The sequence below is a fragment of the Eumetopias jubatus genome, unplaced genomic scaffold (assembly GCF_037043125.1).
Source record: "Eumetopias jubatus isolate StellerSeaLion01/CBP00866 unplaced genomic scaffold, mEumJub1_p1.0 scaffold_1, whole genome shotgun sequence".
Classification (NCBI taxonomy): domain Eukaryota; kingdom Metazoa; phylum Chordata; class Mammalia; order Carnivora; family Otariidae; genus Eumetopias; species Eumetopias jubatus.
Genome location: NW_028274807.1, coordinates 112,270,790 through 112,285,455, shown reverse-complemented (window position 1 = coordinate 112,285,455; position 14,666 = coordinate 112,270,790). Strand labels below are relative to the sequence as shown.

The 14,666-nt window shown below is 37.5% G+C and overlaps 1 protein-coding gene across 4 annotated transcripts in view; it reads right to left on the bottom strand.

Annotated features, from left to right (window-relative positions):
* Positions 1 to 14,666, bottom strand: part of LOC114208972 (ceruloplasmin) — a 57,834-nt gene extending 43,168 nt beyond the window's left edge. For 2 of the 4 annotated variants that reach the window (XR_003609202.2, XM_028103031.2), the window contains exons 1-6: positions 14,360 to 14,666; positions 6,709 to 6,956; positions 4,717 to 4,929; positions 3,786 to 3,959; positions 1,681 to 1,935; positions 457 to 628 (exon numbers count right to left, since the gene is read on the bottom strand). Coding sequence is in view for 3 of the 4 variants with exons in the window: in XM_028103031.2 (XP_027958832.1) it covers positions 457 to 628; positions 1,681 to 1,935; positions 3,786 to 3,959; positions 4,717 to 4,929; positions 6,709 to 6,956; positions 14,360 to 14,502 (1,205 nt within the window). In the remaining variant the exon portion in view is untranslated. The remainder of the gene's footprint in view (positions 1 to 456; positions 629 to 1,680; positions 1,936 to 3,785; positions 3,960 to 4,716; positions 4,930 to 6,708; positions 6,957 to 14,359) is intronic. The other 2 variants (XM_028103034.2, XM_028103032.2) reach the window with 2 other exon arrangements.

Here is a 14,666-nt window from a genome sequence, read left to right as displayed (position 1 = left end):
TGGATAGTGTGGATGACGGTACAACTTTGTGAATGTACTTAACGCTGCTGGATTGCACAATGCTGTATTTTCTTTTCTTTTCTCTTTAATTAATTAATTATTTTTTATTTTTAATTCAATTAGCCAAGGTATATTGCTGTGTTTTCATGAAAGGAAAGCTAATGCATTGATCAGTCTAGTTGTTTTCAGTATTTTCTGAGGAATTTGTTGAGCCTCTGATAATTTTTAAAACCATTTTCTTTCATGAACTCAAAAGTCATATTTCTCAAACTGGGACTCATACCAAACACCTTAATGAATATTTAGCAGTATTGTTACTCAGTTTCAGGTACCAATTAAAATGTTAATTGCTGAATCCATCTTTTATGGCCTTTCTTTCTTTCTTTCTTTCTTTCTTTCTTTCTTTCTTTCTTTAAGGAGTCTTATTTTGAAATAATAGTCCTTTTTCTGAATTACCTTCCAGGTGCTCTTAAGTTTTTTTTGGTGAAGATGTCTATTCCAGAAGGCGCATAGTTCCAGATGATTTCCTCAGCAGCAATGTAGTAATGTCTAACATGTTTCCCACGGATATCGTCCTCTGATGAAGGCTTGTTACAGTCTTGTACCTGGAAAAAGGCTTGGAGACCAGCTGAAAACCACACGAAAGGAGACATGAGTTAATGCAGCCAATGGTTTTTCCCTCTGATTGCCTCATAAACATTGCTGGTGAAATAACAGATGGAAATTGAAGAAATAGTGAAAAACAATATTACAAATTATAGTAAACAGTTGTAAATAAATTACTGATAGAAAATTCAAGCAGTAAAACTTCTCTATATGGCACAGAGAAGAGATATTAAACACTAGTATTTCTAAAAATGTGGTACCAAGTTCTGTGGAGTTTCACTTGGGAGGTCTTCTGATGAGAAAAAAAAGACACATTAATAGATAATTAATGAAGAGGGCTTTGGCCATATTTTAAGGGGCAGGGTGGAGTAGAGGAGAAGGAATGGAAAGAGCATACATAATTATTGTTCTCAGACAAAATCAAAATGGTTATTCACCCAGCGTGTTGGGTCTTCTGAGGCCAAGGTCATATTTAATAGGTGAGGTTATGTTTGAAGGTCAGAGTTAACATACCAAAAGACCCAGATTAAAGTTAATTTCTTCAGGAGATCAATATTACAAACTAATATTTTTTTCAAGAACTAAGAATGTTCTTGTATTGAAGAGATGGAGGAGGGACTTAGCAAGTTAAACCAAGGAGTAACTAGACTCCATGAACAAAGTTAGTTATATCTGATGGAACCAAGTAAAAAAAAAAAAAAAAAAGCTACTTTTCAACACCACATGCAAATCTTCTGGTGTTTACAATATTGTGTATTTTACAAAGCTGAGAAGTTATATACAAAACTATACTTTTAGGACAGGACTACACATTCAGAACCAGTTGTTCTTTTCCCAAAATTAATATGTTTTCAGATTTCATTACTTTATAAAATTCCAGTCTTTCAGTCTTTTTTATTACATTACGATGCATACTGTCATAGGAATGAAATTAAGTTACCAGTTCAAGGCTCAGATTATTCTAAAGATATTTAACTTTTATATCCTGATTACCAATAATCACCCCATTAGTGGTGTAACTGAGACATGATGCTTATTTCAGCTGACAGCTCATTTTAGGTAAAAATGCCTTACCTTTCAGGTGGTTTAGATTCTGACAGCTAAGCATCCATTCTCCAGGATTCTGGGCCACCATAAAAGCTTCGAATAGGGTAGCAGGAAAGAGATTGACTGTATCAATCCGGTAGTTCTTATTAGTCAACACTTGGCCGTGGAAGAAAGCTGCGTGCACATCCACTTCATTACCCATACCAAAAAGATACCATCTGACTTTGTCCTCTGCACACATGGAGAGACCTGGGAGACTTCCAAAAGCGTATCCATTCACAGCTGTAAGCCAAGAGCAGAGATCGTGACTCACAGACATTGGTGCCTGGGAGAGTAATAGTCACCTCTATAGAAACTGAATGATTTTGGGATGGAAAATACCTGGCATACATCCTGCTGCTATTCTTCCCTTCTGTACCCACATCAGACATTGCTAATCAATCACAGCACTCTTATTTTAGACCTGAATTCAGCCTCAGGAATTTTGTCAACACAACATTAGCAGATGAACACAACACTAAAGATGAAACCTGTTTTCTCTCTCTGTTATAAGCTATACACATTAGTATGTGTATATGTGTATGTGTATTTGTAAATACATGCATATATATGCATATATACATACATACATACATACAAAATGTACACACATAAATTTTAAAGGCTGAAGGTTATCTAGTAATCAATCATGTATCATGATGATAGTGGCAATATGAATGATTTCAATGCTTTCTTTTTGCTTATCAGAACTCTGCCAATTTTCTACAATGACTATGAATTACCTTTGTAATAAGAACACAAGGAAAGCTTTTGCTTTCTTTTTTTCTTTTTTAAGGGTTGGAAGACAAAATTAGAAGAGATGTGAAGGAGGAAAGAAGAAATGTAGGGGAAGGATAGTAGAGACTGGTACCAGAACCACAAAGCCCTAAAAGTCCAAAAGCAGGATGATCTAAGACCCTTTGAAGAAACTTAGGATCACTATTCACACTCAGTGGTCCTAGAAGTAAGGTGGAAATTGGTTCTGGGAAGCACCATGAATACACCTGATACAACAGAGGTATAACCAGACCTACCCAGACTAGATGTTTGAGGATCTTTTTCTAACATCTATTTTTGATTAGTGCATAACAGAGGCAGGATTAAAGTATAGAAAGAGGACCTTCTAGCCAGAAATAAGTAAAAGTTAGGGGGAAAAAAACTGTATTTCATTAATTATTTTTCTGCTTTGGTAGTTATTTTTGTATTCTCAATTTCTGAGTAAAGATTATTTTGAAGAAGCTAAACACAAACAAAAATCTATACTTACTGGTCTAGTTGGTGTTAAGAGATGTGATTTCTTATGCAAATTCTGAGTGATAGATAACCTTACTAAGCTCATTATTTTGTGTCTGGGGGCACAATTAAGAATTGAGGAGAAGCCTAGGCAGTAAAGAAAGCATTTCTAGAAGAAATAAAGTGAATTAAAGATAGAAAAAAATGATGCAGAGGAAAAATGTAAGAGAAATACCTTTTAGAACTAGTGGTTTGAACTATTTTCCTAAATACAGTTCAATGCTTTATGATATAAGTATAATTTTAAGCATTTAGTTTAATAATTTTAGGCTGCCTCAAATAATTTTTGGAATGAGTTTGGAGGATAAACAAATGTATAAATAAATATAACATACATACACATTAAACCATAATTGATGGTGTTTTCTCCTTATTAGTTTGGGAACAATTTGGTATATCCAGTTTTACCAGGCACAGAGTTTTGATTTGATCTGTTTAGCTGAATATGAAGTTGCATGTTTAATATACCTTCTTATCAAGGCCAGACTAGAAACACATCACTTAGGGATGCCTGGGTGGCTTAGTTGGTTAAGCGTCTGCCTTCAGATCAGGTCATGATCTCAGGGTCCTGGGATCGAGTCCCACATGAGGTTGCTTGCTCAGTGGGGAGCCTGCTTCTCTCTCTGCCTGCCACTCCCCCTGGTTGTGCTCTCTCTGTCTCTCTTTCTGACAAGTAAATAAGTAAAAATCTTAAAAAAAAAATAAAGAAGCACACTACTTATTTATGTGAAGGATAAACCTAGCAGACTTAATGGATAAAGAAAAATAAGATAAAGTTAACACATCTTCTATAATCTTACAATACATCCTGTTACTCTCCTGGAAGTCTTCATCATCTTTGTCAACTTTCTCTGGTTCAGAGCAATAGGTTTTAATGTTGTCATCTAGGTACCAGCTGAGATTTTCATCCACCACAGAAAACATCACCACAAATTCTTGGTCAATATTTTTTTCTTTTTCATTATCCAGAGAATCTGAAGTGAAAATTACTATTTTAGTAGTAGTTAATCTTTAGCGTGTATTTTTAGCAGGTGATTTATAGCTTTAAAGATTTATTTTTCTTATAAACCACAAATCTGGATTAGTCACTTCTGTTTTACAGACATGGAAATACTAGGAAATTTTATGTTCAGTATCTTGGGCTTAGAGATCCTTATATATCTGGATGTCCACTGACCACATAACTATTCGATACTTTTTGGCAAATGTGAAGGTTGGAATCTAAAGTTGTGTGTATATCTTCTGGTACATACAGCCATAAGCTGAGATAATAAGTCTTTGCAGGTAAATTATTATTCCAGTAAGAATTAGATTTCAAGCTCTTGAGCTATGTTTTCTTTTTCATGATGCTAGAAATAGATACTGTGATCTTATATTTACCAACACAATACAGATAACTATAGACCTATCACCACGGAGTGCCGCTAAGGAAGTCACATTCAGTAAAGTCACACAGCTCTTCAACCACCACTGTTGGAAATTAGATACAGCAAAACTGTCTTCCAGGAAAGCATGTTTCTTGCAGTTTACCAATGTGTGTGAATGCTTGTTCCATTTATCCCTTCTTCTTTTCCTGCTCTGCTCTTTCTTTCCTTTTTTCTAGATTCACTCCCTCTCAACCTTACCTACTCAATCATAACACAGAAGACTTGACTTATATTAAAAAAAAAACAAACTGCCCCATCTCTTGCTTGTTGGTCATACATTGAGATCAACAATGAAAAAATTTACCTTTTTTACAGATTATTAAAGGTCCAATGAGTCCTGAAGCGATATCTTTTGGAGCATCAATGTGGGAATGGTAAATCCTGGTCACACAATTGCTATCTTCCTCACCAGGACTTTGGTCTTCGCTGGCATCCAATATGTATGTGTACTGTTCGCCTGTATACACTTTGTCATCTGCTTTGTAAAAATGTGTGGTGTTATCAGGATAGATGGCCCCTAGGAAGCAATATGTGATAAAGTTACAAAGTGAATGTATTTGAACTTAAATGAGAGAATAGATGGTCTATTAATTTTTTCAGCAAACATTTGGTCAATTTCTAGTATGTGCCCCCTTGGGGACGTAGTGATGTACTGTTTGAAAAGACAGGAATGAAGGAGTGAGAGGCTAATGATTAGGGGGTCTGGAAGCCTCACAGAAAATTTAGTTATTATTTTTTATACTTACTGAATCTTAAGGGAGTAGTAATAGAGAATAGTGACTTTTGGTTTGCAATTTAAAGAACAACTTTTGCTCTGGGGTCATGGTATGGAAGCATGAGCAAAATGGCTACTCTCTCTTATAATTTGAAACATCTTATATGATATCAAATTTTTGCCCATGAAGTAACTATGGATTTTTTAAAATTTTGTACTTTTAATTTTGGAAATTTCCAAAAACATGTAAAAGTTGAGAAAATAATATGAACTTCCATGTACCCATCACCTGAGCTTTAACAATGATCAGCTCAAGGCCAATCCTGTTTCATCCTTACCCCCACCACTCTTATCTCCATCACCATTGAATTATTCTAAAGCATCATCTCATTTCATTCATAAATACTTGAATATGTGCCTCTAGAGGATAAGAACTCTTTTTTCTTTTAACAGAAACACAGTATAACTACCATAGCTTAAAAATGAGTAATGCCCTAATATAACATGAAATTGTAAAAAAAGAAATAAGACAGCAGTCAACTTCTATGCTATGAAGGTATTTGTTTGTTTCAGAAGAACAAACAAAAATATATGGTCAAAACAATCACCTTCTCAAGCAATACCTCTTAAAAAAGAAAACTAATAATTAAAAAAATCTGATTTAATCTTCATTTCTAGACTTAATCCTTATAATTTCAATTAGCATGGCCTCCTCATTTTCGCTTATGATAATACCTGACATTCATTGAGCTATTACTATGTACTATTATTGTACTTCTTTTATGTGTGAGGACACTGCAGCACAGAGAATATAAGTAACTTGCCTAAGATCATGCAGCCAATGAAAGGCAAGGCTGCACTTGAAACTTGGTCTATTACTTTCAGAGCCCTTGCTCTTATCCACAGCAAAACACCACCTCTTTTCATTATCATTACCGTCATCAAATACTAAAAATGAATCAGAGACGTCAAACCTAATCTGTGTTCTTCCTGTATCATCTTTAAGTTTTCTAAGTCCTACATTCCAATGACCTTTTGGTTAATTGTATCTCAGCTGTGGCTCTGGGGTCATGCAGCCATGTGTACCATTTGGCTGATGTAGGAGACTACCCAGACTGCCTGAGCCGGGACAGGGTATCCTAAGTTAGGATGGGACGGGACAGCGGCTAGGGTATATTCACACGTAAGAACTTCAGAGGTGAGACGATCCTTATCTTAAGTCCTGTTTCCTCCCTCTGGACGTTTGCCTTTTCTAGGCCTTAATTCCCATTGCCTAGTTCTCTCCTTCTCTTTGGCTGGCACGGTGGGGGGCGCTGGGAGGGAAGTCCCAGTTCCCCCTGACTCACTCCATCCGTCTACCCCGAAGTCCCATCACGTTCACACTTCACACAAGCAAGCACAACCAAGAGAAACTCAGCATTATTATGATGAACCAGAATACTTAATAAATAAAATCGTTTAGAGCTAAACGACAAAGTTATAGATCTTATCCAGGAAGGGAGGCCATAATCTTAGAAGTTAAAAAAGTACTCCTACTGAGAATTAAGAGGAAATTCCAGCTAGAATATGAGCTGAACTTACCCTCATGTTCCTTATAGTATGTTATTCCATGTGGATGAAAAGTGTAGGGCCTAGAAGCAAAGTTTTTTAAGTGTACATAAACCTTATCTCCAGTTTCAGCTTTGATAACAGGGCCTAAAAACCCCAGCCAGACAGGTTTTTCTATAACTGTCGTAAAGGTTTTGTCTGTGTACTGAAGGTAAAGGGCCTTCTTATAGACCCTTCCAATTCTATTTGGGCCATTTTGAAGATAGATATCGGGATGTTCCCTGCAAAGGAAAAGAAGACAACTCTATCAGAAGCCATCATTTTGGGGGATAACGTTATAATTATAACATCTCATGTAACTAAAGAGAGATTAATAACCACATCACATTAAATGTTTGCCTACTGTTGTACGGATGCTTCCAAAAAATGAAGAGGTGAGCGGGTACTTACCCTGCTATTTTAATTAAGTGAGGTGTCCCACATCAGGTGTGTAGTAGAGAATCATGTGTGAAGGCACCATAAAAATATGGTGTATTGTACCACAGTATTTATCTTTTTTTGTTTTTGTGGGGTTTTTTAGAGATTAATTAATTAATTATTTTCTGTGGTCTGATAATATTTTATTAATATATAATGTATTATTTGTTTCAGGGGTACAGGTCTGTGATTCATCAGTCTTACACAATTCACAGCGCTCACCATAGCACATACTCTCCCCAGTGTCCATCACCCAGCCACCCCATCCCTCCCACCCCCCACCACTCCAGCAACCCTCAGTTTGTTTCCTGAGACTAAGAGTCTCTTATGGTTTGCCTCCCTCTCTGATTTCGTCTTGTTTCATTTTTACCTCTCTTCCCCTATGATCCACCAGAGTATTTTTCTGCAGGATTTTTATGTTAAAACCCAGAGGTATTATGAAATAAAATACAAAATTAAAGTGAAATATTAAAATAAAGCTGTTAAGACATTACTCACTTATGGTATACCTCTTTCAAATACTAGAAAAAAATGAGTTTATAAGCAGCTAATCTGGATATTTGAGACTTCAACATGTGCATATATTTTGTTTTCCTATATAAATAAAATTAATGATGCTAAATTAATTTTACCATTTGTATTTCTTTTAGCAGCACTAAACCAAGATTGGAATTGATGCGTGCAGTACATGTGGGTTTTAAAATTACCTTTGGATTCAAATTACCCTTATGTTCTTTTAATCCTTTGCAACTGAAAATACTTGAACACTGAATGTTTACATTCTGCTTAGTGGCTGATTCATAGTTGCTCAAAACTTTTCTAAAAATATGAGCAAATTAAATTATAACTGGGTCAGGGGAGCAGGGGGAAGAGGAGAAAGAAAGACAAGAAAGGAAAAGGAAGGAAGTGAGTTTCGTATTCAAACTTTTAAAGTGATTCTTATGTAGTCCTTAACAGAAGGCTCTGAATAGCTCAGGGAGATCGATTTGTGGGTAACACCATCTGCCCATTTGGAGGACCCACTTAAAACCTGGACTTTGGCAAGCTCCACCACAAATGGGATCTCCTCCAGTAGAACAAAAAACTGCTAACGCTCAGGCTGATGATCTGAGGTTTGTATTTCTTCCTGTGAGTGTGTGTGTGTGTGTGTGTGTGTGTGTGTGTGTGTGTTTTGCCAGCTTTTCCCTCAGTGACCTTTGATGCCTTACGGTTTCTACTCAGTCCCCGTGGAGCCGGAAGATCTGACTGGAGAATAAACTTCGTCTTATTTCCTCAGCTGTAAGCTCATTGAAAAGAGTGAGAGAAACTTTTCCTTCTTTTCTTCAAGACAAGAGGAGGGCTTTTCTGGGAGCTCTGGACTAATGTTGCTGCAGAATTTAAAGGCCCAGTTCTTCCAAAATCTAGGCTTGCAGCCTAATATTTCTTAAGTTTTAATGTGCATGGGAATCTACTGAGGACCTTGATGAAATACAAACTCCTGAGCCCCAGCCCCATTGATTCTGATGGTGTGCATCTAGGCTGGGGCTCAGGCACCCGTAGTTACTAACAAACACCCCAGTGTGTTGGTGTGTTCTGTTGGGGGCAGGCAGCGCTGGACCATGGATAACTTGAATATGGGAGACTCCAAAGTGAAGGGGAAGAGAGCTGCCTAATCCCAGAAGGAGTGGGATTTCTTAGGACAGTGAGACAGAAAGGTGGCAGGTTCTGTTTCCAGACCCTAGCCTGGTAGTGGCCAGACCTCTGTTGGTATAGTTGCATGAGGACATCAGATTAAATCTGAGTACTGGAATCAGTGAGCGTAGCTGCTTAGCAGTGGTTCTGGTGGCTGAGCTTGGGCAGCAGCAGCAGGTGCTGCAAATAGCAGAACACCATGCCCTGGATTGACCAGAGGACTTTGACAATGAGTATCTCATCGTTGTCACCATATACCGAAGATGCCATTTTTCCCGGATTGCATGAACTCCAGGATTCTCAGATTGTTCACTGAGAAATGAACACTTTTGATAGGAAGGGGGCCAAGCTGGAAGTTAGAACACAAAGAAGTGACATCTTTTGCTTCATTTCTCCTGATTGTTTTCATTTTCTAATTGTGTGTTGGAGTTTCCATTTCATTAGAATAAAATAGAAAAATGAATTCAGGAAGGCTCAGAGGGACTTCAAGGACATCAAAATGCATGGGAAAACAGCCGGACAGGGGGGTGAATTCTTCCTCTAACACTGCAGCGTTAACATGAACAGGAAGAGTCCTAATAAGGAGGTTTTTTATTAAGATTTTTATTTATTTATTTGACAGAGAGAGAGCGAGAGAAGGAACACAAGCAGAGCGAGTGGGAGAGGGAGAAGCAGGCTTCCCGCTGAGCAGGGAGCCTGATGCGGGGCTCGATCCCAGGACCCTGGGATCACGACCTGAGCCAAAGGCAGACACTTAATCAACTAAGCCACCCAGGCACCCCAGGAGATGTTTTAACAACAGCAAAATTCTGAGGCACTGAAGGCCACTGAGATTAAAAGCAGATTCATCCAGAAGGTACTGTTGTGTGGAGGTTCACGGGAGTACAATTTCAGTCAGGCACACGGTTAGAGCACAGCTCGCAGTGCGGAGATGGAATTCCTCTCTGGTCACCCCAGCACTCAGTCTTACACAGGCCCATCCAAGTCTGAGCGTAAACTTTCTCCAGTGTCTCCTAGTGGTAGGAGGTTTGTCCTGGAGATATTTAAGTCGAGATTCTAATCTATGTTCTAAAATGCCCTCTTGATACACATTTTACATTGGCCCTCAAATTTTTAAGGCTTCACTCAAATAATCTGTGTATTTTTATTTTCTGAATGTGACTCTGAAACACTTGAGGCATGTCCCATCCCACTTCAATAAAATGCAGTGAGTTTTGGTGGGATGCCTTCATTGCACAGAAGTTCCCCTGTATTAATCACCTCCTGATACAGGAGGAGCATTGCCTCAGCCTCGGGATTCACTCTTTGTACACAGAGATTTGGGGGAGGCAAAAATTTCTTTTGAAATAATTGAACTGAAGTTATAACATATATTCAGAGTTTTTAACATTTGGAATTCCTTTTATATACACAGCAATATGCGAAATATGTTTCCTATCTTTTTTTTTGAAATAAAATTAACCAAATTGGGAAATATTTCATATCATGTGATAGTCTAAAGGAGGTCTATTTAATTATGTTCTGTCTCCAGAGGAATATCAAAGGGTCATTAGAAGATGTCTATTTAATTTCAAGAACACAGCTTGAGGACAAGGGTCGGTTACTGGCAGTTTGCAGGAAGTTTGACAGTCAGATACTCAGTCAAAAGAATCTATTATAGTTGATCTTTGAACCAGATAATTCATATTAATTGTAGTTCTTCCTGTTGACAATTGTAACATGCTCCTTTCAACTCATTACAATAGATACTGTCTCCCTCTCAGTAATCACATCCCTCTTTTTTACCCACCCCCAATAACTTCTAGAATCCTGTGGCCAACTCTTACAATTTCTGGTAGATTCACACTCAGAAGTGAGTTTCTAATGGTAGTGGAATTTTTAAAAAAATTTATACTGCCTTAGTAAGACAATAATAATGCTACATCCTTCCATAAATTCAGAATGCACTTGAGTGGTCTTGGTTTATGTTTAGACATGATTACTAACATGTGGGTAATATATGGGAAAAGTTTCTGGATTCTTGGCTTCATCAGTGGAGACACAGAACATTAGTTTTCTATTGCCAAATAACAAATTATCACATAACAGCTTCAAGCAACACCCACTGATTATTTCACAGCTCTGTGGGTCAGAAGTCTGGCCCGGCGTGACTGGCTTCTCTGCTCAGGTTATCACAAGGCTGACATCAAGGTGCGGATGATGCGGCTGAGCACTCATCTGGAAGTGCTGGAGAAATCCACTTCCAAACTTATTCAGGTTTTTGGCAGAATTCAGTTCACTGTGGTTGTAGGATTGAAATCCCCACTTCCTGGCTGGCTGTAAGTGGAGAACCTTACTCACCTCCTCACAGCCACCCATATTCCTTCTCAATTGGCCTCTTCCAAATGTGAGTCAACAGCAGTTTGTTGAATCACCTCAAATCTCTTTTTCTTCCTCTTCTTCCCCTAGGAATTCTCTGGTTTAGATTAGGCACACCCAGATCATCACCCTATTTTTATTTTATTATTTATTTATTTATTTATTTATTTATTTATTTATTTATTTATTTAAATTCAATGTAGTTAACATACTATATTTTTAGTTTCAGGGGTAGAATTGAGTGATTCATCAGTTGCATACAATACCCAGTGCTCATTACATCAAGTGCCCTTCTTAATGCCTATCATCCAGTTACCCCTTACCACCACCAACCACCCCTCTGGCAACCTTCAGATACAATATGGCAAGGTTTCATTCTTTTTGATGGCTCAGTAGTATTCCATTGTATATAATACCACCTCTTTCTCCATTCATCTGTCAGTAGACATCTGGGCTCTTTCCATAGTTTGGCTATTGTGGACATGGCTGCCAGAAACATTGGGGTGCGTGTGCCCCCTTCAAATCACTATGTTTATATCCTTTGGATAAATACCTAGTAAGGCAATTGATGGGTCATACAGTAGCTCTATTTTTAACTTTCTGAGGAACCTCCATACTGTTTCCAGAGTGGCTGCACCAGCTTGCATTCCCACCAACAGCGTAGGAGGGTTCCCCTTTCTCCGCATCCCCGCCAACATCTGTTGTTTCCTGACTTGTTAGTTTCAGCCATTCTGACTGGTGTGAGGTGATATCTCATTGTGGTTTTGATTTGTATTTCCCTGATGATCAGTGATGTTGAGCATTTTTTCATGTGTCTGTTGGCCATTTGCATGTCTTCTCTGGAGAAATGTCTGTTTATGTCTTCTGCCTATTTCTTGACTGGATTTTTTGTGTTTTGGGTGTTGAGTTTGATAAGTCCTTTATAGATTTTGGATACTAGCCCTTTATCTGATAAGACATTTGCAAATATCTTCCCCCATTCCATAGGTTACCTTTTAGTTTTGTTGACTGTTTCCTTTGCTGAGTCATCACCCTATTTTAAAGCCAACTGTGCCATTGAATATAGTATAGACAATGAGAGTGCTAGCTCTTCATACGTATGGGTTCTGGAGTTTTAAGACCACCTCTAATATGATGGATAAGGAGATGGGGCCTTTGGGATATGCTTAGGTCATGAAAATGGAGCCCTCATAAATGGGATTAGTGCCCTCTGAAAGAGGCTCCAGAGAGATTCATAGCTTCTTCCACCATGTGAGGACACAGTGAAAAGGCTATGAACCAGGAAGAGAGCTCTTACTAGAACATGACCATGATGGTACCTTGATTTTGAACTTCTCAGCCTCTAAAACTGAAAAATAAATTTCTGTTGTTAGTAAGCTACCCAATCTGTAATATTTTGCTCTAGCAGCCTGAACAAACTAAGACTGCTGGACACGCTGGTAATCAGAGACAGAGAAGGGAGAAACAAGTTGCTACCTAAACTCATCTTTACAAAAAATTTAGTATAGTATTGGTGAAATTGCTAAAGCTGTGTTCAATAGTCACAGTTCAGATATATTAAAAAAAAAAGAGATCACCGGCAGAGTGAGCAGTGCCATTTAGAGTTCGCATGACTCTAGGTTGTTGTTGAAACCACAGATTATCAAACCGTACAAACTCCCTAAGCCCAGACAAGACACAAGAGCATTTAAAACCAAAGGAATTCTCTGTCCCCCAATTCCCCTCCCCAACCATTCTTAATAAACACCCTCTCTCTTCTCTCACTTCTGGAATTACAGACTTCTTTATTGAAGAATGTTTGGGGCAATGTCTTGCACTTAGTTTATGTCCGGTAAAGCTGATTTGATTTTTGATCATGAATAAGAGCAGAAGAATGGTGGATGGGGGCATGGAGTATAGTGTTTTGTTTCCCTATAGAAACCACATATAATTTACATTGTATTTAATCAGGGAAAATACTGCCACCATACAAAATAGCTTGGTGAAGTCATGAAAATAGGTCATATTCCTAAGAAGAGAATTCTACCTCAAAACCAGGCTTTAAAAAAATTATTGCAAGGTGTATTAGTTTTGTTTACAATCAGTTATTTTTAGGTCAGAAACTTTTCTTATTGTATATTACTAAATTAATAACTTAACAATTAGATATTATCAGCAATGCATTTATTTTTTACTGTGAAAAATTTCAAACATACATAAAATGAACGAGAATGGCATATACCCGTCAACATAATCAACGATTATGAAAATTGGCATACTTGCTTAGCTATTTTTAAAGATATAATCTTAGCAGCTGATGGTCAGTGGGTTCATTTGTGCTTTATCACCATTAAAACACATTTTTAGAAGTAGTGAACACTGAGTGTGGTGATAAATAATTAATGAGCATTATTAAAAGTGATGACCTCAGTATAAACTTCCATTATAAAAATGTCAAGGAGAACTACGCTCTTGCCTTTCTGTATGGTGATTATTGCTTGAAATAAGGGAGCTTTCACCTAAAACATGAAAACGTTTAAGTTACACAGAGTTTTTTGGGGGGCCATCACAATAGATATCTCACATTTTTTGTACATGTGTGATGGACCAAGCACTGTACTAAGAGCTTTAAACGCACCCACTCTTCCAAGAACCCTATGAGGTATTCTTTATCTCCATTTTACAGATTAGCAAGCTGAGGCTGAGAGCGATTAAACTGAATTAACTGTCTGGAGTCATCCAACAAGTACTGGGTACAGTTATATTTGTTAAAATTGTGTTTGATTTCTATAAATGATGTTTTAAAGGATCAAAAAACATTTTACTCTTACCTACTAGTAATCAATAAATGGTATGATAAACATAACATTTTACACTGTCATTATTTAAATTAAGGATCCTCAGCATAAACAGACAAGAAGACTCAACCCTGATGAGAGACAAAATAATAACCAGAGGAGGTAATAAGGAGCGCCCGCAGATCCCCTGGGACCGAAGGGAAAGGAGTAGGGCAGCCTTTCTCCCTCATCAAAAAATGCCCAGGAATTTAGAGGAGATTTATTAAAGTTTCCTGGATTTCCAGTCCACACTTTGCTCTTTCTATTTACAACAAATTAATAAAATATTTTATCTTATTGCCTTTATTTTTTAATTGATAGTTTATAAATTTGGTCTATAAGCAATAAAAATAGTGACTTACGTGTCAACTGAGATAAGTTTCTTCTCATTGTCAGAGGCATAGTCCCAAGTTGTTTCAATAATTCCGATGTAATAATGCTTCTCTTTCGCCCAGGCTGAGTTACTATGTAAAAATAGAAAAATACTCAGCCACAAAATCTTCATTTTTTTTCCTCTTGGAGCCTGAGAAGCAATGAAGTGAAATCAGAAGCAGGCAATTTTAAGCTTCTTCCTTTATTTGCTTGTTTGACACAACTTAATGTTGCACAAAAGTAAATTGTTTCGTCAAAGCAAATAACGTTTCCCACTTCAGCTCAGTTCTCGTAAAC